This window comes from Aethalodelphis obliquidens, unplaced genomic scaffold (assembly GCF_003676395.1).
Source record: "Aethalodelphis obliquidens isolate GAN/ISIS:26980383/991018 unplaced genomic scaffold, ASM367639v1 scaffold142, whole genome shotgun sequence".
NCBI classification, from domain to species: domain Eukaryota; kingdom Metazoa; phylum Chordata; class Mammalia; order Artiodactyla; family Delphinidae; genus Aethalodelphis; species Aethalodelphis obliquidens.
The window spans coordinates 462,279-484,682 of NW_020838086.1; the positions used below are offsets into that span (position 1 = coordinate 462,279).

Consider the following 22,404-nt stretch of genomic DNA (forward strand, 5'->3'; position numbering starts at 1 on the left):
GATGCTGCATCCCCCCACCCCCACCCCGTGAACCCTGAAGGAGTACAGGACAGAGGTGAATGGGCTGCCTGCTGTCAAGCTGTCAGCCGCTGCAGCCACCCCCAAAGGTGCACCCCGAGGGGACTCAGGATGGGGAAGAATACTGCTCCTAGATAGCTAAGGTGCATATCAAAGCAATGATTTCAATAAGCCCAGACTCTTGCATCTTCCCATACGAAGAAAAGTGCTAAATTCATTCACTTGAGATGTCTGGTTTTCTTTGGTTAACAGTAATCTTGTGTTGCGACTACCTGGTCTTTGTTGCAAAACTCCTGTATATCCTGGCTTCTCCCTTACCTCTTCAGAGCAGTCCCCCAGAACTACCTGAGAGGCTGTCTCCTGGCCTTGAAGTCCTCAGAAAGTCCGCCAAATAAAATATAACTCTCACCGTTTAGGTTGTGTAATTTTTTTCAGTCGACAAGACAACTCTTCCAAGAATCTTCTAACACAAGTCGTACGTAGTACAACTGGGCCTCAGATATCAGGAACTTGGTCGGCTCGGGGGACTGGTTACTCTGTCTGTGTTGGACTGTGTGGCTGTCATAATATCTCAACCTCTCCCTGTGTTGGATCCATTAAAACTGGCTTGCATGAGGACCCCAGGGACCGCCCTGGCCTCTGTGTACATAAAGTCTGTACATAAAGTCCTTTTGGCTTTACTGCCTATTACTACCTGCTACATTTCTTGGTATTTCCTTGAATATCCAGAAAGTGGAATCTGACCCAGCTCACCTTTTTTAAGCCAGGCCACATCATGGGTTGCTGGCCAGCCTGTAGCTTTTTTTTTTTTTTTAACATCTTTATTGGGGTATAATTGCTTTACAATGGTGTGTTAGTTTCTGCTTTGTAACGAAGTGAATCAGTTATACATATACATATGTTCCCATATCTCTTCCCTCTTGTGTCTCCCTCCCTCCCTCCCACCCTCCCTATCCCACCCCTCTAGGTGGTCACAAAGCACCGAGCTGATATCCCTGTGCTATGCGAGCTGATATCCCTGTGCTATGCGGCTGCTTCCCACTAGCTATCTACCTTACGTTTGGTAGTGTATATATGTCTATGCCTCTCTCTCTCTTTGTCACAGCTCACCCTTCCCCCTCCCCATATCCTCAAGTCCGTTCTCCAGTAGGTCTGTGTCTTTATTCCTGTCTTACCCCTAGGTTCTTTTGGTATTAAATTCTTGGCCTTTGGAATCAGGTGTCACCCTGGTCCAATCAGTTGTATGCGGTGAGTGTTGGTCACGTTGTCTGCCCAGGCTGTGGGTGGGGCAGTTTTGCTTAGAAACGTCTGCGAGTCTGATGGACAATACACTTGACGTGATAACCATAATTTTTCTATTATGGGATGTTTAGGTTGTTTCCATTTTTTTTTTATTACTTTAAATAATGCTACAGTAAACATCTCGGTACTAGTTGTAATGTTTGTTTGCACATCTGAATGTTTTCTCAGGATAGAGTCCTAGAAATAGACATAATGAATGAAAGTACTTAAATCTCTTTGCAGTCTTTTAATTCATATTACCAAATTGCCTTCCAGAAAAGTCACATGTTTTTATACTGCAATAGTGTATGACAGTGACAGGTGCACCATACTCTTGCTCATTGCTTTTTGCTGTTCATTCTTCAGAGCTGAAAAAAGTACATTTGGCTATTTAGTGCTCCAAAAGCCTTTCTCTAGTACATATTCTGGGTCCCACGGGATCACAGATGACTACTTTAGTAACTGTAACTTTATTATACATATTTTTTTTTGCCGGCTTTCTATCCTAGTGTCCTCATGCTGCTGCTCTAATATCATGGACAATTCCATATTTTCCTTGAAGCCCTGCTCTGAATATCCCCAGTCTTTGTACCAGTTTTGGTTCCAGTCAGGGCAAGGGACAGATGAACTGAAGTAAAAACAAGGTTTATTTCAGTATACACAATGAATCATCAAAGAATGGCACCTGAGCTTCAGTGTGATTAGAACTAAAAAGCTGGTAGAATAAACCGCGTTTTCTTAGAGATTTTGCATACATGTTTTCTTGTGAGTTCTTTCTTATTTTCGGATATCTGATCCATTTGCTTCTCAAACTGGTGATTTCAGTTTCAAATTGCACATGGTTCTTAATGGCTGCCTTATCCCTGAATATGTATGACTTTTCAGCTCAACTCTCCCTGCTAACTCTGGGTTTTCTGGTTTAAATTCCCCAGAATAGACTTCGGCATAGCTCATCTTTTTCAGCTATTAGCCACTGGTCATTATTCTGGACCCATCCTTGCCTCCTGTCAGCTTTGAGTAGGGGAAAGAGTCACAAGATGTAAAACATTTAGCTGGGGTTCTATGTAAAATAGGGTACACTGGATTATTTAATCTTTTTATCAAGACTTTTTGAAGCAAATTTGTGTACACTTAACAGAATCACAGTTTAGAAGTTGAAAGGGGTCTCAGAAGTGATCTAGTCACAATCTTTCGTTTGACTGATTAAGGAATTATCTGTAGAGAGACTGTGATTTGCCCATTGTTATAGTCAGTGTTAGCACCTCTAGATTCTCAAGAATGTACTCTTTCCATCATACTGCAGGATTGGAAGTTTAATTACAATTTAATAGTTTAATCATATTATTTGGGAAATATTTTTTTGAATACTGTCAGGACCATCTCCCTCAAAATATCAACATTTAGATTAAATGATTTTCTGGAAATGGCCAGTAATTAACAAAATAATTGAAAGTTGTCATAAACATTACATATTAATATTGCTACATAATATACTATTAACTTTAAAATCCTTTCAGATGGAAAATGTATTAAGAACAAATTAAGGAACAAGATATTAGGTACTTATTTTCTCTATTTCTAATAATTTAACGTCCAAAAAAGCTCATTTTATTTCTTTAGACGTAGCAGTTTTAAAAAGTAGTATCTTACTTCAGTATTTTCTATGAGGCAAATTATTTTATACTCTAAGCTTTAGAGAACAACTTTGAGGCTGAAAGGTGACTCTTAGTTTTTATACCTGCTGGCCAGTCCACGGGGCTTATTGTTACCAGTATTACTATGATTTCCTTTATACATTTTTGATAATTAATACTTTGAATGGTTTATTCTTAGCACTGACATAAAATAGTTATTTATAAGAGAAGATAATTTTTGGGTTTTATTTCCAGACCTACCTTTTAATGAGAATGCAGGCAAGCGGAAGATAGAGCTGGTTTTGTAATGGTTAATTAGAATTAATTAATTAATTATGGCGTATTTTTCTTTTCAAGGTCTCATTTTCCTTTCAGATGGTACTAGTATCAGTAAACTAAAAAAACATGTGTTTGTTCTTGGTTCAAGGGTATAGAAATAGGCTTAGTTTGGAGTACAGGTGTCTGTTTCTTTTTATCTTAGTATTTAGAAGTTTTTTTATAGGTCCATCTTGTTAGTAAATTATCAAAATTGGCTAGTTTTTGACTAATATTAAAAATAGTTCTTGTTTAAATTTAAAGTTTTAATTTTAATTAGAGAAAGTTCTACTTTCAGATCACTTGCTTCTCTGGGGTTGTTAGGAAGAAATTAAAACAAAAATCATTTTGTCTCTTACCCCTTAATCACAGATATGTAGTATTTTCTTCAATTTTCTTCTCTTCCTTTTTTCTGGCCATAAATTTTTGTTTTTACATGCTATTAATCTTTGTCTTATGTATCACTTAGCATACTGCTTGCAGCTTTGCTTTCTTCTACTGTTACTTATAAGTAGCCTGCTAATTTTGCATTTCCTGGTGTGGGTTGTTTCTAAGAGGAACAGTCCCTTTGGTTACCACACAAGTAGTCATAGTAGATTATTTCCAATGTTGCTTCACACATCATTGGCTTAGTCTGAGCTTTTTGCATAATATTTAGTTTTTGTTTGTTTTGTTTATTTTAATATATAGTTTCTTTGTCATTTATTTTGCTCATTCAGCATTGTTGAATGAACTTCAAACTGTTAGAATGATTGAATCATCTCAGTAAAATGTGTTCTTACTAGTGTGGAAGGAAGAGCTTCTTTTCAAATACTACCCTCTCGCCCTTTTCTAACTCTAGTTTAGACTTGTATCTGAATGACAGGAGGCTTATTTATTTTGGGGGGTGGTGGTAGGCAGTAATTGATAATGGTAAGGGTTTGACTTTAGGTGTAGAAACTTATAGGAAGACAGGTGAGGCTGATTGAATATATTGCTGATAATAAGTACTCATAGGGACTTCCCTGGTTGTCCGGTGGGTAAGACTCTGTGCTCCCAATGTAGGGGGCCAGGGTTTGATACCTGGTCGGGGAACTGGATCCCACATGCATGCCACCACTAAGATCCCGCATGCTGCAACTAAGACCCAGCGCAGCCAAAAAAAAAAAAAAAAAAAAAAGTACTCATTTTGTAGACTTAAATTTCATTTTGAGAACTCTCATTAAGTCCAGAATGTGTATTTTTTATGCATAAGTCTATGGTTTCCTGGTAAGCCATAAATTAGGTTTTAAAATAGTCAGTGGCTTCTTATGATCTATTTATAAAATTTTAAAAATTGGAATTGTGTATTATATTAATATACTATCTCAATTAAGAAAATGTTTTCTTCGGTATGTTTGCACCTTCATATGTCTTCAGCTCAGGCATTTTGTTAAAAAAAAAAAAGAATTCGTTAGCTACGTATGACAAAGGATAAGTTCTCTGAAGAGCTCTTATAAATCACTGAGAACAACAGGACTAAAGACCTAGTTAAGAAATGGACCAGTGGGAGTTCCCTGGCAGTCCAGTGCTTAGGACTTCCCACTTCCACTGTCAGGGGCCCAGGTTCCATCCCTGGTCGGGGAACTAAGATCTCGCAAGCTGCGCTGTGTGGCAAAAAAAAAAAAAAACAGAAAAAGAAATGGACCAGTAACAGGAATAGTCAGTTTGAAGAGAAAGAAATATAAATGGCTGATAAATATATGAAAAGATGTTCCTAGTAAAAATACAAATTAAAACAAGTAGATGCCAGGTTTTGTTGGATTAGAAAGATTAAAACATTTGATAATGATCAGGATTAGTGATGAAGTGGACAAACAGGTACTTTTTTATATTTGGGGAGTATGATTTTTTTGAAGGGCGGTCTGCTTTAGTTTTTTTTTTTTTTTTGCCGTACGCGGGCCTCTCACTGTTGTGGCCTCTCCCGTTGAGGCTCCGGATGCACTGGCTCAGTGGCCATGGCTCACAGGCCCAGCCGCTCAGCGGCATGTGGGATCTTCTGGGACCGGGGCACGAACCCGTGTCCCCTGCATCGGCAGGTGGACTCTCAACCACTGCGCCACCAGGGACGCCCTGCTTTAGTTATTAATTCTAATCACTAATGCAGCAAATAATGTCTTAGAATTTATTTTATGGGTATATTTCCGTACATATGTGTAGTATCATATACATGAAGATGTTCATTGAAACATTTTTTGCAATAGTAAAAGACTGGAAACAACCTAAATTAATTATGGCAAAGCCACAAAATGGAATACTATGCAACTATTAAGAAGAATGAAGTAATTCCTTCTGTGGGATTTGGAAAGTTTTCAAGATATATTGTTAATTAAGTGGACAAGAAGTTGCAGAATTGTGTGTAGCATAATCCCTTTATGTTAAAAAGAAAGATTTATATGTAGATACACTTGTATGTACACTAAACATTTCAGGAAGAGTTCGTAGGCAACCGTTAAGTGATTCCTCCTTGGCTATGAGTGGGGACGGTCAAGGCTAAGAAGGTGACTTAATTTTCCTATATAGTTTAAAATTTAGTACATGTGTTATTCTCTCTATAAAAAAGAATATTTTGTCATTGAAAGTATAAAACACTTTAAGTGGTTTATTTAGCTTTAATGGATAAGTACTATTTGAAAGTTCTAGCTTAATAAGGGATCCATTCAGCATTCAATAAGGAAACTTATTTATCCATTTTAGAAGTTAATTTTTAATTCTGTGAGTATCATAAGCAGTTAGGGTTTTAACTAGGTGACTAAAATGAAGAGAGGAAAAGGATGTTTTCTTGAGAAATTTTTGTTAATCTGTGCCTTGTTTTCTTGGTTGTAAAATTTTTTCATAGGTCAACACTGACCTCTTAAGACTATTTCCTGAAGGTGACTTGGTACAACCAAGTAATCATGAAAGCCCAGACAACCCTGTATTCTCTTTAGTTTTTTGTTTGTTTATAGAGCAGAAATCACAGCAGAAATGAAGAATATAAATGAATTTATGTAATTAACCAATAAGATGAACAAAAATTTAAGCACTAGAAAACAATATGATAGAAGATGGTCATTACTGAAGTGTATAAAACAGTGTAAAACGATCTAAATTTGCATGCCAGTATGTGTTTGCCTTGTGACTTAGGACTTTGATTAAATCATATGAACTTCCATTTCTTTATATTAAAGTGGGATTAATAACCAACTTCTAGGTTTACTGCAGTCTTGAAAGAGACTAGGAATGTGGAATGCATAGTACAATACTTGTACCCAGCAGGCTTTCAATAAGTGGCACCTCTTTCTTGTAATTATTTTTCTAGCTTTTAATAACATGTGCCTTATATTTATATGAATCAGAACTCTCAGGGGGAGGTGGGAGTTTAACAGTAACACTCTTGGTAGAGTATTCTTGTTAAATTAGACTATAACACCTTGTTAAATTAGTGAAACCTTTCAACATGCTTAGTACCTCTTGATTCATCAGTGCTGTTCTTTTTAAAATTTAGACACATCTGTCAACCGTTGTCACTGATCTCAAACTTTGACCCTGTAACTACCAGGTTGTTAAAGCATCCAACTACTCCATAGAAAATGCCAGTATAATGTATTCATACTCTGTATTCTTATAGGAAAAGTCATGTTTGTGTAAGATTTATTACTCAGTCATGAAAAGAAAAGAAATTGAGTTATTTGTAATGAGGTGGATCGACCTAGAGTCTGTCACACAGAGTGAAGTAAGTCAGAAAGAGAAAAACAAATACCGTATGCTAACACATATATATGGAATCTAAAAAAAAAGGCTCTGATGAACCTAGGGGCAAGACAGGAATAAAAACTCAGATGTAGAGAATGGACTTGAGGACACGGGCGGGGGGAAGGGTAAGCTGGGATGAAGTGACAGAGTAGCATATATACACTACCAAATGTAAAATAGATAGCTAGTGGGAAGCAGCTACATAGCATAGGGAGATCGACTTGGTGCTTTGTGACCACTTAGAGGGGTGGGATAGGGAGGGTGGGAGGGAGACGCAAGAGGGAGGGGATATGGGGATATATGTATAGCTGATTCACTTTGTTATACAGCAGAAACTAACACAACATTGTAAAGCAATTATACTCCAATAAAGATGTTTAAAAAAATAGGAAGAATAAATTTTTAAAGATTGGGAATTCCATGGTGGTCCAGTGGTTAGGACTCGGCACTTTCACTGCTCAGGGCCTGGGTTCAGTCCCTGGTAGGGAAACTAAGATCCCATAAGCCACAAGGCGTGGCCCAAAAAAAAAAAAAAAAATTTCTTTACTTTACACTTTAATTTATCTAAGACTTAAGGGAAGTCTGAGAAATTAGAACAGTGTTTGAGATATGAGTATTACTTATTTGAAATACTACATTATGAAAATAATGTAGTCAAGGCAATTAGTATATATTAAACTGAGGTTAGAGAAGACTGAGTGTGTTATGCCTATTCAGCTACACTTAATCATTGTTCAGAATGACATTGAACCCTCTAGAGAAGGCAACAGTATTTTTATTATTGTCACGATAGTGTGTTAATTGAGAGGATTTTATGGCTTTAGAAAATGATACTTAAATTTTTTTCAAGTGTAACATTTTAATAAGGTAAAAGAAGAGGGTCACTTGTTTTTCAGCCTCAGCTAATTGACAGGGCTCTCCTAATGATATTTTGGATATCACAAATAAAAACATAGAATCTTGGTAATAACAAATACTCAGGTTTTTAGCTCCCATCTAATAATTTTGGGATAACACACTTTGTCTAAGGAAGAGATTCTTTAAGACATAAACTAATGAAATCTATGGACCCAGTGAAAACCAGCACATTCACATGGCTTTAAATATAATTTCCAGGATTTCAAAGACCTCCTGAAACCATCTATGATTCACACCCACTAGACTCAGGTTGAAAACTTCAGTCAGGTTGGAAATTTAGTTTCAGTGCTCAAAGTAGAGACTACTTTTCTCTTTCCTGACAGGATGGATTCAGTCTCCAAAAGTAAGGTTAAAACAAGTGAGGGTTAGAGCATGTCTTTGCCTTTAGAACTTGTGCTACACAATTATCTCTTAGTTGTAAACTGTCAGCTAGTTATTAATTCTTCATCATAAGGACAGTTCTGTCCTTCAATAAAAGAAACTCCCACGTGAAGAGAAGGAAAGGATGTTTTTCTAAGATTCTTAGAAAAAGAATCTTGCGTTTGGGCCGATACCATATCCTTGACTTTGAGAAATATTTTATATACATCAGTACTGTTATTAGTGCAGGACACTGGTGTGTGGTGCTATGGCATAGGGGTGGTTCTCCCAGGAACCCAAGGGAAGAACTTGGTTAAGGGGTTCCATTTGTTCCAGAAATGGCTTAGTGCCCTTTTTCCTGCTTCCCTGTAGTGATCCTGTAGCCTCTCTACCACATGTGGAATAGTTAGTTTATCCTCAGCTGAGTCAGAGATATTTATTTACCTAGTACAAAGAAGCCCGTATCCTGTACTCTCTGGGATCATTGTAGTATTTGCTTGCAGTCTCAGTGAGCGCCTGCTTTTCCTTCTGCACTATAAATTTTTCCTCTGGTAAAACTGAATTCTGAAAAAGAGGAATGAAACAAATTGCTTTTGACCTAAAATTGAAAGAATGGAAATCTCTTGAGTAATTATAGATTTTGTATAAACCTTCTCAGCTGCTGGTCTTTACTCTGAGCTAGATGCTGTGGGAAATTATACTTGGGATTACAGATACGAACATGGGCCTTTTAGTGCTTATAAGACATCTTAGTGGAGTTGGGGTGATGCAATGGAAAGAGCAGGAGCTTTACTATGAAGCAAATGAATCCTCACTCTGTGAACTTGGGCGAGTTACTTATCCTTTCTGGACCTCAGTTTCTCCACCTTTACAAGGGGGCCTGTGAAGATATGATATTCATAAAGACCCTAGCAGACTGCCTGATTATAGAAGGTATTCAATAAATGGTAAATTATTAAGGAAGCCTTTGATAGATTCTCTTCTGGTAGGTCTTCTAAATCCATGATGCTGTTAGACTGGAAAATAAGCCAAAATATCTTTCTTTTTCTTTGTATAGCTAACATCATAAACTTGGCTAAATTATTAGCTTATATCAACTGTCTGAACTCCATGTTCTTTGACCAAGTTTCCAGGTACATAGAAGAGCCAGAAATTAGGAAGATTTTGAATCATTTATTTGTTATACAGATATCTGTATCTGTTGAGGGCTGTGCACATGCTGGGTTCTAGGACTACAGTGGTAAACAAGAACATGGTCCTTGCTCTGATGGACCTCTCAGTGTAGTAGGAACCAGACAAACAAACACACATGTATATAAATCATTAAAATCTTATGCGCCTTCAGTTATAGAATGCATGTGATTCAGTACTGACTGATTATGAGTCCCCTGTTCGTGCACACTTGGGGTTATGTGTATTTTAGACTCTTTAGAGAAAGGTGAAGAATAATAATATTCAACTTCTGTACTTTTCCAGCTCTTTGTGTGCAGTAGTTTATGGGGTTCCGTTCTAGCCGTGACCATGGATATTATATAAAAGAGTAGGTATTACCTAGGTGTGGTTCCACAGGACGCTAGTGCCACACATGATTGTTCTGTTATGATGGTAATTACTAGTTTGATAAGGGATTTGAGACCATTTTAGACCAGTGGTCTCTAAACTTTTGGTAACTGCATAGTATTCTACTCGATGGATATTCAGTAACTTATTTAACCACTTCCCTACTGATAGATGGTATGATTATTTTCAGTTTTTGCTGCTTAAAATAATGAGGCAGTGAATATCCTTCTCTATATATTTTGGCAAGCTTTGCTAGTATGCTTATAGTAAAATAGGGACTTGTCAATCAAAGGGTATATTGTATTTAAAATGTTGATAGATATTGCCAAATTCTTTTATCCATGACGATCCTGATTTAGTAAGTCTGGGGTGGGACCACTCAGTTTGTATTTTTAACAAGTTCCCTAGGTGATTTTGATGCAGCCAGGTTTGAGAACTATTGCATTTCAGAAAAATGGCAAGATTCTCTACTTCTAAGGAGCATGGTACATGTCCTCTGGCAAAGGTCAGGCAATTATGGCTATCTAGGGAGGAGTAAAAATCCTCTTCAGTGACTGAGCAGTAAGAGCTTATGTCTAGAGCAGCTGTTGCTGGGGATGGCCCATCTTTAGAGACGCAAGTGTGCTAATACTTATCTGAAATATTTTATGTCTCTTTGACATGTAATGTAGGGGAAAAGAACATAAGAATTGTAAGGACCTGAGTTTGAACATTTTCCACTTACTAACTGTATAATCTTGGGCAAATAAATGAACTTGAATCTTTCTTTATATAATGATAATTATACTCTCTTCCTCTCAGGTTTGTTGCAAAGATGAAAGGGGGAGTGATTTAATGTTTATTTACTTATTTTTTTGCTGCTTTGGGTCTTCGTCACTGCGCGTGGGCTTCCTCTAGTTACGGCGAGTGGGGGCTACTCTTGGTTGCGGTGTGCGGGTTTCTCATTGCGGTGGCTTCTGTTGTTGCAGAGCACGGGCTCTAGGCGCATGGGCTTCAGTAGTTGCAGCACGTGTGCTTCAGTAGTTGCGGTGCATGAGCTCAGTAGTTGTGGCTCGCAGGCTCTAGAACGCAGGCTCAGTAGTTGTGGTGCACGGGCTTAGTTGCCCCGCGGCATGTGGGATCTTCCCGGACCAGGGCTCGAACCCGTGTCCCCTGCATAGGCAGGCAGATTCTTAACCACTGCACCACCAGGGAAGTCCCGATTTAACATTCATTGAGTACCTTTTGTCTTTGCTGGTAACTTACAGATATCTCTCTCTGTCATGGCAGTTTGTCATTTAGTTGTGATTGGTGATTCACTTGGTTGTCTCCCCAATAGACTCACTGGGACCACATCTTGTGTTTTTGTATTCCCAGTTGCTAGCCCAGACTTGGGACATCATGCACTGTTTCGTGTCTTTAATGAGTGACGTGTGCTGAGCACTATGGAAATAGATTTTCTGTCCTAAGAAATAAGTATTATTTCTTCCATTCTACCACAAGGAACTGCTCAGAGAGCTTAAGTTAACTTGCTTAAGATCCTGTAGTACTGCAGAACCAACACTGAAAACCCTGTGTGTGGTGATTCCAAACTAGGTAAAGTTTTGCTCTTACCATCAATCTGCTTTGCTGAAATAATGCTATAAAGTACTTTGGAAATTGTGAAATGTTTAAGGGTAAGATTATTTTTGTGATTTTAATAATATAAGTGTAAAGGTTAGCATGGTGACACAAACATTTCTTCTACCTATACTCAGGATTCCCATTCAGTTTACCTTTCTTGAATGCATAGCATAGCAAATCTGCTTTGTCTATGAGAGTACAAGTGGTTATTTCCTCCTGGGAGTGATTTTTTCCCCCATAGTTCCTTTGTTTAAAATTCCGTCTTTGTTTTTCATTTGGGGAACTTTCTGGTATATGCAAACACATGAGTTGAAGATAGTTTATAGTAGTTAGAGCAGGATTTTGGCAACACTGGAAGTTTCAGTGACCAGTAGAAGTAGTGTCTGTCTTCTTCTCTGGTCTTTATCTTCAGTTCCCTCTTTCATTACCAGCCATATGTGGACCTCACTGGCTTAGCTGTCATCACATGTCAGCCCTGGCTACTGGATATCTGTATTTTGTAGGACATGACCATATTGCTTAAGGCTGTAGAAATAGTGGGGAAAAAAAATCACCTCATAAACTTTATGTTGCTTTTTATGGGGCTTTTTCATTTGAGAATTACATTGTTAGGTTGTTTTAAATATTTAATCATAAGTTGAGTTTGGAAGAAAAAGAGAAATGTCCCCACCCTCTGGCCCTTATGTCATCATAAAATTCACAAAGTTGCAAAACAGGAATAGCATACACCAAGAAGAAGTGTGGCAATAGGAAGAAATATGCAGTTTTGCTCATTGTAGTTCTTTTGAACAAGGGAATTTTCCAGGAACTTGACTTTGTGTTTTATTTTATTTTCCAGACCAAATACTTGTCACATTTTATATAAATCAGTTTATTTTTTATTTTGTTTAGCGTGTGTGTGTGTGTGTCTAACCACTTTGGATTGGTGTCCTCTCTCTGTCTCTGTCTCTCTGTCTTCCTCTCCTGCCTGGTAAGGTTGAGGGGAGGGGGCAGGCAGGCTGGCTTCATCATGGATTCACTTCGGCAGTTGAGTTTGTTTAGTGTTTGCCTTAGTGCATGTAATTCTGCCTCAGGGGTTCATGTCTATTTAACTAGCTCTTTAAGCCATGTGGAATTGTGTTGGAAAATGCATCTGATTTCTATCTTGATCTTCCTCAAGCCTGGTTTGAACCCTGGGAATGCAATTGCAGCCTTCAATACCTCATTACTTTCAGATGGAGGTTTTATTCTTTAGGGTTTACTGAGATGGGCTTCAGAGAGAAATTCTAAACCAAAAGATTTATGAGGGATGGAGGCTATAGTGTTTAAGACCTGGAAGAACCCTTTTCCTGTTAGTAGCAGTTGTTGAATGATAATGCATGGTGTGTTGTCACCCCATGTTTTTGGTGTGACTTTTAATGTTCTGATTTGGAAGTTGACATTTTTAATATTCTTACATTAGCTATTTTTATAAAATGTGTCACAGTATCCTTTGCAATAGCAGCCAAAACTAAGATAAACTAAAATAATTCACAAATTACATATCTTACATAATGTAAAACTTTTCTTTTTAGGCATATGGATCGGGCTGTGATATTGTTATTTTGGCAAATGACTTTGAATGTGTGCAGATCATTCCTGGTGCTAAGCATGGAAACATCCAAGTCAGCTGTGTGGAGTGTTCTAACCAACATGGAAGAGTAAGGGATTTATTTACTTTATTAAATGTCATCTTTTAATGTATTTAACAATCTCAGAGAGTATTCTTATGCTTTTATATAAGGTTTGCCTACACTTTCTAATTATGTATTATACCTTGCTTAGATGGATGTTAATAGTAGTGGGTAAAATGATAGGTTATGTACAAATTTTAAAGAGCCATTAAGCTGATAAGTGATAATTAATTGTTCTACCTGTATATACTGTCTTAAAAGATTTGTAGGCTTCATATTCCTGTGTGTACTAATATTCTGCCAGTTGATAGTTCTAGCAGCTATTAAGCCAGTAGCAAGGAAGTAAACTTTTATCTTCTATATCTAGCATACCTTATCTCTCCCAAATTATAATAACATCAAATTTTTATCAAGAAATGTAGCAAGTTGTTAGCATCTAATATAATATTTGTCATGTAACTGATGCTTTGTAAAGTTTCTGTTAATGAAACTTTGTTGTTTGAAGAATGTTAAAGTTCATTCACTCAGACTTTAAACAGAGGATTTATTTTAAAATAATTCAAGTTTCATCATATGTTCCTTTCCCCCAAATTTCACACATAATATACATCAAATTTTGATTATATGTAAAGTAAATACAGCATATTTGCTTTATATTCTAGCAATTCATTAAGGCCAATGTTGTGTAGCAGAGTTAAATGTTTCTATGGGAATATAAGAATGATATTTTTCCTGTAATAATTGTAATAATTTAAACAGTTTTAGTGTTCTAAAAATTGTTCTTTACTAAGTAATAATAAATTTTATCAAGGATATGTTAAATCGGAATATTCATGGTAATAAATAGTAATCATGCAAATTTATGCCAAATAATAAATTGTGATATTGTATCATTTCTACTGTCCTACCCTGCTGTTTGTATTAAGCTTTAATATTTGGGTAAATGTGCCACTATATGACAATCCAATGATAAAATTGACATAGTATTGAAACACTGAATTTTCTGGTGTTTTCTGATGCTTGTTTCTTGCTTTTCTGAATTTTTTTCCCCAGTCGTTCTCCCTATGTATTGCTTACTCTTTAGAAAACACTCAGAGTGTCAGATTTCTCTCATTAATTTTTCATTGCTCATCTCCCTATTCCAAGCATGGTAGCTTTAAACCTGCTTAGAGTTGTTACGATAGTTGTCAGAGATGCATTTTAAAAAATTATTTATGTGCTGGTGATGATCACAATAAACAGATACTCTGGGAGCAAAATTTTTGTTTTTGTTTTCTTTTTTTTTTTTTAATATAGAAGCCCTTGGTTTTCATAACCATGTTTTTACTTTTTCTAACCTGGTTGAAGGTAAAGAAGCCCAAATTGTGACTTCTCTGATTCATTGTCTTTTATTGCCATCTTCTTTTATTTCATTTATACCCCGTCCTTGTGATGATTACTTTCAAATTTATGACTTTGTATTAACCAGTTATAATCATTCGTTCATTCATTCATTGACATGTTGAATGTGATCATTCATAACACTTTTTACCTAAGTGTTACCGTGGCCAGGCATTTTAAGTAACTCTCCCCCTACCATTGTGGAGTACAGCTTTTTCTTGGAAAGAAAGTTAGATATTAAATAACAATTAAAATCACTTTTTTGGGGACTTCCCTGATGGTCCAGTGGGTAAGACTCCGCGCTCCCAATGCAGGGGTTCTGGGTTTGATCCCTGTTCGGGGAATTAGATCCCACATGCGTGCCGCAACTAAGAAGTCCATATACTGCAACTAAGGATCCTGCATGCTGCAACTAAATAACCTCAGCGAAGATCCTCTGTGGTGCAACTAAGACCTGGCACAGCCAAAGTAAATAAATAAATATTTAAAAATAAATAAATAAATAAATACACACACTCTGAGTGACTATAGATACTAAAAATAAATAAATAAATAAATAAATAAATGAAATCACTTCTTTTGCATTAGAGTGCCCTGAAATCACAGTAGACCTTTTTGGCTTGCCTTAAAAACATGTATACCTAATTTAGCTTTATAGGTTAACCCATAGACCTAGAGGTATGAGAAGAGATGGTTTTTGGTCTGTTCCCTGTAGTTGTTTCCCTCTTGCCAAGAGGAAGATAAACTGGGAACTGGCTTTCAAGGAATTATTGGAAAACAGGCTCTGGTAAGCTCCTAGGAACAGAGGAATTTGTGTTTCTTCTCATCAGGTATGTGACGTGGAGCAAAGTCCTCTTGGCCCCCAAACTCCTAGCTTAAGTCCACTAGAGATGTCTATATCAGCTGTTTCTCCTCCAGTTGCAGTGGATGTCTCTCTGGTTTCTCCTTAGTCCATTTTCTCTATTCCTCCTTCTACATGGTGTTCCCAATTGGTATTTTTTATTTTTATTGGTATTTTATAGTTAATGGCATTTTATTTGATATATTTTTAAAACCTGTTGCCCTTTGATGTCTTTTTCTACTTCTCATGGTTTTTATATTATTTTCACTGGATTGTAAAGTTTCTGACAGATGTACCATTGAAATGTGTCTTCGTTAATAAAAGTTATTTCTGTATTTAAAAATGAAATTTTTATAGGAAAGGATGATTTCTTTGAATAGGTCAACCTTGTATTTGATATGGAAAATAAAGCCTGCTGAATTTTTGATAAGAGAAGAGATTCTTAAGTCCAGTACTTTTCCAGTTATATTTATGGAAGGGAATAAACCATAAATACTGTATTGGGATTGTATGTAATCAGTTTATACATTATTGTGAAAAGGAAGTTACCTTTATTTTCTCTTTTCCTTAAATATTAATGCTTTGTTCATTCTTTTTTAGGTTGCAGCTTCATATGGTAATGCTGTTTGTATTTTTGAGCCCTTGGGCATAAATTCTCATAAGAGAAATTGTGTAAGTATTAAATGGTAGTAGAAAAGTTTTATAATTGAGTTTGGAATCCAGTTGACAGCAATAAAGAGCTCCTTAGGAGCTGGTGCTGAAGGTGGTCTGGAATATCAGTGTGAAGGTTGTCTGGTGCTTTATGGTAAGATCTTTTACATTCACTAGGAATATATTCCTAGGCCTTTTAGAAAATCAGTTTCCTAGAATATTGTATTGAGATTTGCCTTGTTAATTGGGATCTACCCCCAGGTGAACTCCTGTTGTTTCTTATCTAGATTACTAGACTAGTCTCCTGTCTAATATCTATCCCCTTGCCCTTTCTCTGTTCTCAGCAGAGTAGATCATGACACTTCTCTGCTAAAAACTCTAATGGCTCCATACTTCTCTCACATTTAAAGCCAGAAAGCCTTAGAATGGACTACAGCCCTTCTTCCTCCACCCTCGCCTTGCCCCCCACACCTGCACCCATTTATTACCTCTCAGAGCTCATCTACTATTCTTGTCCTCTCTGGTCACTCCAGCCACACTGGCATTTTCACTGTTCTTTGGCTAGTTACCCTCTCATCTTTGAGCCTTTGCATTGGTTGTTCTTTTGTCTGGAATGTCCTTCTTTCTCTAGATAGCTCCAGGGCCAGTTCCTATAGATCCTTTAAGTTTTTGCTTAGTAATACCTTCTCAATGAGATGTGCCTTGACCACCCTTCCCTTTTTTAAAAAAAATAATTATTTTCCTTAATTTTTTTTTTTGGCTGTGTCGGGTTTTAGTTGCGGCACACGGGATCTTTGTTGAGGCATGCAGGATCTTTTCATTATGGTGTGCGGTCTGCTCAGGTTTCTCTCTATTTGTGGCGTGAGGGCTTCTCTCTAGTTGTGGTGTACGGGTTTTCTCTCTCTAGTTGGGGTGCGCGGGCAGGCTCTGTAGGTTTCGGCACGCGGGCTCTCTCTTTGAGGCAGGCGGGCTAAGTTGCCCCGAGGCATGTGGGATGTTAGTTCCCGGACCAGGGATCAAATCTGCATCGCCTGCATTGGAAGGCGGATTCTTTGCCTCTGGACCACCAGGGAAGTCCCTTGAACACCCTTTTAAAAATTGCCACTTGATTCTCCCACTTTCCTTCTAACCTGCCTATCCTTCTATTTTTAAACCTTTTTCAATAGAGCACTTATCTTGTTTATTTATTTATAGATTACTATTTAGAATGTAAGCTCCATGAGGGTAGGGAGCTTTGTTTCTTTTGTTCACTGATGCATCTCAAGTATCTGGAACATAACAGGTACTTCTAAATATTTGAATGAAGGAGTTAGGAGCTTAGGTAAACTCACTGGGTGCTGAATTATATTTTGTCTTACTTAATATTCAGAAAATCCAATATGGTTAGAAAAATTTTTTAATTTTAAAATTACTACATGCATTAGAACTCCACCATCACTCACAAATAGTTAAAACTGCCAGCGTGAAATCTGAACGCCAAGATTTCACCTCTTGACATATTTACCAGTAATTAAAAAAAAATTGTATTCTTAACTGCAGTAAATAAGTGGTTTTGATATTTTTCATTAAAAGTATGTATATGAATTTTTTTTTTACATTTACCCCCAGAAGTACAAATTATATCATAGTCTCTTCCCTACGATAATATTATGAAATGCATATTAAATTTTCAGAGTACTGGACTTCCCTGGTGGCACAGTGGTTGAGAGTCCGCCTGCCGATGCAGGGGACACGGGTTCGTGCTCCGGTCTGGGAAGATCCCACATGCCGCGGAGCGGCTGGGCCCGTGAGCCATGGCCGCTGAGCCTGCGCGTCCGGAGCCTGTGCTTCGCAACGGGAGAGGCCACAACAGTGAGAGGCCCACGTACCGCAAAAAAAAAAAATTTTCAGAGTACTTACGAGTCATCGAGAGTACGTATTTAAAAATTCAGGGGCTTACCTGGAGGCACAGTGGTTAAGAATCTGCCTGACAATGCAGGGGACATGGGTTCGAGCCTTGATCCGGGAAGATCCCACATGCCGCAGAGCAACTAAGCCCCGTGCGCCACAACTACTGAGCCTGTGCTCTAGAGGCTGTGTGCCACAACTACCGAGGCTGTGCTCCAGAGCCCATGAGCCACCATTACTGAAGCCTGCGTGCCTAGAGCCTATGCTCCTCAACAAGAGAAGCCACCTCCATGAGAAGCCCTCACACCGCAACGAAGAGTAGCCCTGACTCGCCACAAATAGAGAAAGCCTATGTGCAGTAATGAAGACCCAATGCAGCCAAAACTAAATAAATAAAATAAATGAATTTATAGAAAAATAATCAGATTCCATAAATAAATGATACAAATGAACTTATTTACAAAACAAACAGATTTACAGACTTTGCAAACAAACTTATGGTTACCAAAGGGGAAAGGTGGGGGTGTGTGTGGGAGGGATAAATGAGGAGTTTGGGATTAACATATACACGCTACTATATATAAAGTAGATAATCAACAAGGACCTACTATATAGCCCAGGGAACTCTACTGAATACTCTGTAATAACGTATATGGGAAAAAAATCTGAAAAAGAATAGATGTATGTATATGTATAACTGATTCACTTTGTTGTACACTGGAAACTAACACAACATTGTAAATAACTATACTCCAATATAAATTAAAAATTAAATTTAAAAAAATGGAAAAAAAAATCAGATTCCAGACCTCACTCCCCGAATTTCTGCAGTGTAATTGGTCCACAGATTACACTCTGAGAAGCACTAATGGAAAGAATGTTAGGGATAGCTCTAGTTTTAGGAATGATTTTATTATTACTGTAAATAGTTCTGTTGAGCAGTATTTAAAATACTGTTGTGACTGTTGTTCGGTCAGCAGTGATAGGGTTTAAAAAATAACTTTTCCCTGATTAATAAATATAAAATTAACTTTTGGATACTGAAATTCAGGTTTTGTAGTTGTATTTGAAAATTCCACCTCTAGATAGTCATGAAATCTTGAATAAATTATTTTATTGTTAAATATTTTAAAAGTATTATAATAAGAGAGGGCATTGCCATTTATTAAATTATTACTTGCCAAGCAATTAATGTATAACTTACCTATAAAAAGCCTTGACATGGCTTTACATTGCACTATACTTTCACAAAAGGACATTTTTTTTTTTTTTTTGCGGTACATGGGCCTCTCACTGTTGTGGCCTCTCCCGTTGCGGAGCACAGGCTCCGGATGCGCAGGCTCAGCGGCCATGGCTCACAGGCCTAGTCACTCTGTGGCATGTGGGATCTTCCCGGACCGGGGCACGAACCCGTGTCCCCTGTATCGGCAGGCGGACTCTCAACCACTGCGCCACCAGGGAAGCCTACAAAAGGACATTTTATGTTTATCTACTGAAAAGAGATATCTAAACTTTTTTACTTACTGTATTTCATGGGAAAGCTGTGACTTTTAAATTTTAAATCTTTCTACACTTTAGAATGGAAACAGTAAGAAAATAGAATGGAAATTATTCAAATATAGGTCAGGTTTGTGGGTTTTATATATTATATGGTTCAAATTTGTTGGCTTTTTGGAAGGTGTATCTAGTTTTATTTTAGACATTGACTCCATAGGATTGTGTTAATTTGTACTTCTTTCTAATGTGCGTTTACTTTGTTTTTATAAAGTTATTGAGCATCTGTGTACCAGTCATTACAACACTGAATACGCAAAGCTCATTGTGGCATAATTCTTGCCCTTGAAGAGTTGCAGTGTAATAGGAGAGTCAGATATATAAGCAAATAATTCAGTGTGACCAGTGTTATAATGGTAGAATGTAAGTAAAAAGTGCTCTGAGTGCTGCCAGGATGTCAGAAGAGGCTTCACTGCAGAGGTGATGATTTAGCTAGATCCTGATGTAACCATAGGAGTTTGTAGGCAGAAAAGAGAGGGAGGGATACCCTAAGAATAAGAATGTGTTTATAGGGGCCTACCCTGGTGGTCCAGTGGGGAAGACTGTGCTCCCAGTGCAGGGGGCTTGGGTTCCATCCATGGTCGGGGAACTAGATCCTGCATGCATGCCGCAACTAAGAGTTTGCATGCCACAACTAAGAAGCCTACATGCCTCATTGAAGATCCCGCATGCTGCAATGAAGACCCCACGCAGCCCCCCCCAAAAAAAGATTGTGTTTATAGACATGGAAGGAAGCCTGGAAGACATGCTTTGTTTGGGTGTGGCAAACAGCCTGATATGGTAGAATAGTAAGTGGAATCATTGGAAATTATTTTAAAAACAGTATTTTGAAAATAATAGTGAAATATTTACATCTTTGTTTCAGATCATAGTCTTCAGTTGAAGAAAATGATAATATGGTTGTGCTTGTGGATATTACTTTGAAAACATATCTTTCTCTTTTTTCTTTCTCTCTCTATGTTTCAGCAACTCAAGTGTCAGTGGCTTAAAACTGGGCAGTTTTTTTTGAGTTCTGTGACATACAATTTAGCATGGGACCCTCAAGGTATTGAGCAATTATCTTTAGAAATTTTGAAAAGTTAATATTTGTTTTAAGTGTATGATTACAATGTGATATAGTCTACCATAATAAGAAGATGATCAGTAGTATTCTCTTTTTGCTAGTGAATGAGTATACTTTTTTCTTTTTCATATACACTGCTTTGTACAGTGCTTAATTTACTGTTAGTTCTGTGCTTTCCCCTGCTACTTTTGAATGTTTTGTTCCAAGAAACAATGATGATTTCTTTCATTAATTAATGTGCTGCACTTTACTCTTACTGTGTTTATTAAGAAATAAAATCAGAAATAAAACAAGATAAGAAAAACCCTATCTCACTTTGGTATTTGTATTTCGGGAAATTACTGTCTTTAATATTGAAAGTTTAGAAACTTTTGATGATAATGGCTGTTGTCCCTTTTTACATTCACAGCTAGTGAGGGTAATTTTAATAGTCCATGTAGAAAAACAAATTTCATTAATCTTTAGTTATGTTTTATATCCTGAGAATATTCTGTGTTGTATATATTCTGTGTTGAATATTCTGTGTTGGGGTTTGTTTTGTTATTCTACTTCTGTTGTTATTTTTTTTTTAAAGTTTTACCTGATAGACAATAGCTCTTTGTCAGGAGGCTTTTCTTTTTTGTTCTCAAGTTTCCCTCAAGTTTTCTTGTCAGTGGATTCTAACTTTTAAATGGATGTACTCCACAAGTGTTTTTCATAGACAATATTGCTTATTTTTCACAGAATAGTTTATAGACCTAAGCAGAAGCCCACATGTGCGTTTATTTCTCTAGATAATCCTTGCTTATTCATCTGAACATTCTTTAATTTTCAGATAACAGATTGTTGACAGCAACTGATTCTATTCAGTTGTGGGCTCCTCCAGGGGGTGACATTCTGGAAGAGGAGGAAGAAATCGATAATAAAATTCCTCCTGTTTTAAATGATTGGAAGTGCATCTGGCAGTGCAAGTTAGTGTCTAACTCTGTTATGTTCATTAATTAAAAAAATGCTTCCTGAGATATGTTCTTAGAAGCCTAGAAAAATAGACTTTTTCTAACCAAAACCCATTATAACATCATCCTTTAATCTGTGCTACAATTGATTGTTTTAAAAAAGGATGAAAGTATTTTCATAGTTAATAACCTCAGGACTTGGGTTGAGAAGGTTGATATGTAGGAATTATTCATTAATGCATGAGATATAGGTGGGATAGGGAGAGGGAAGATGTGAAAGTTGTGAGACACTCTTTCAGGTGGAAGGATTATGTGAAAGGATCCATTAACAATATGGAGTATGTGAAGGGATCCAACTAGCCAGGGAAGATGATGAGCTCAGTTTTCAAAATGTTACATTAAGATGTTGGTGGGGCATGTAGGTTGCGATATCATTTATGCATGTTAATTGCATTCCCTTTTGGCTCCCCAAAGTGAGCTTTGGATTAGCTTTAATGAATTAATTTGTATTTTTAGGGAGGTGAAATATTTAGATTTATTTTTAGAGAGGTGAAAACACTCTTGTTTTGATGATGTTATGAAAATCTTTTTTTTTAAATTTTTTTTTTATTTTGACCATTTATATATATAGTGTTCCAGATTTTAAAAATGCTAACTGTTCAATTTTGTTTTTTTAGAACCTCAGTATCTGTACATTTGATGGAGTGGTCCCCTGATGGTGAATATTTTGCTACTGCTGGAAAGGTAAAGGACCAAACAAAACATAAACAGAAAAAACAAAACAGAAGTGTTCCTTGTTCATTCTCATTTTCAGTTTTTTCATCTGTAAAATTAGGATAATCCTACATTACAAAGGTGGCCTGAGGAATAGTGATAGTTTTTGTAAAAGATCTACTATGTTTCCCATAGGTAGTTGGCGTTTGGTAAATAATGGCTATTATTTTTATTCTTATTTGACCCTTATGAAAATTTATGGTTTTTAAAATTAATTTTTAGGTTT

The 22,404-nt window shown here is 37.0% G+C and overlaps 1 protein-coding gene across 1 annotated transcript in view; it reads left to right on the forward strand.

Annotated features, from left to right (window-relative positions):
• DMXL2 (Dmx like 2) overlaps positions 1-22,404 on the forward strand; it is a 142,149-nt gene that overhangs the window by 22,377 nt on the left and 97,368 nt on the right. Inside the window, exons 2-6 of the mRNA XM_027099798.1 lie at positions 12,995-13,120; positions 15,915-15,986; positions 20,373-20,451; positions 21,284-21,419; positions 22,082-22,148. Of these exons, the coding sequence (XP_026955599.1) occupies positions 12,995-13,120; positions 15,915-15,986; positions 20,373-20,451; positions 21,284-21,419; positions 22,082-22,148 (480 nt within the window). The remainder of the gene's footprint in view (positions 1-12,994; positions 13,121-15,914; positions 15,987-20,372; positions 20,452-21,283; positions 21,420-22,081; positions 22,149-22,404) is intronic.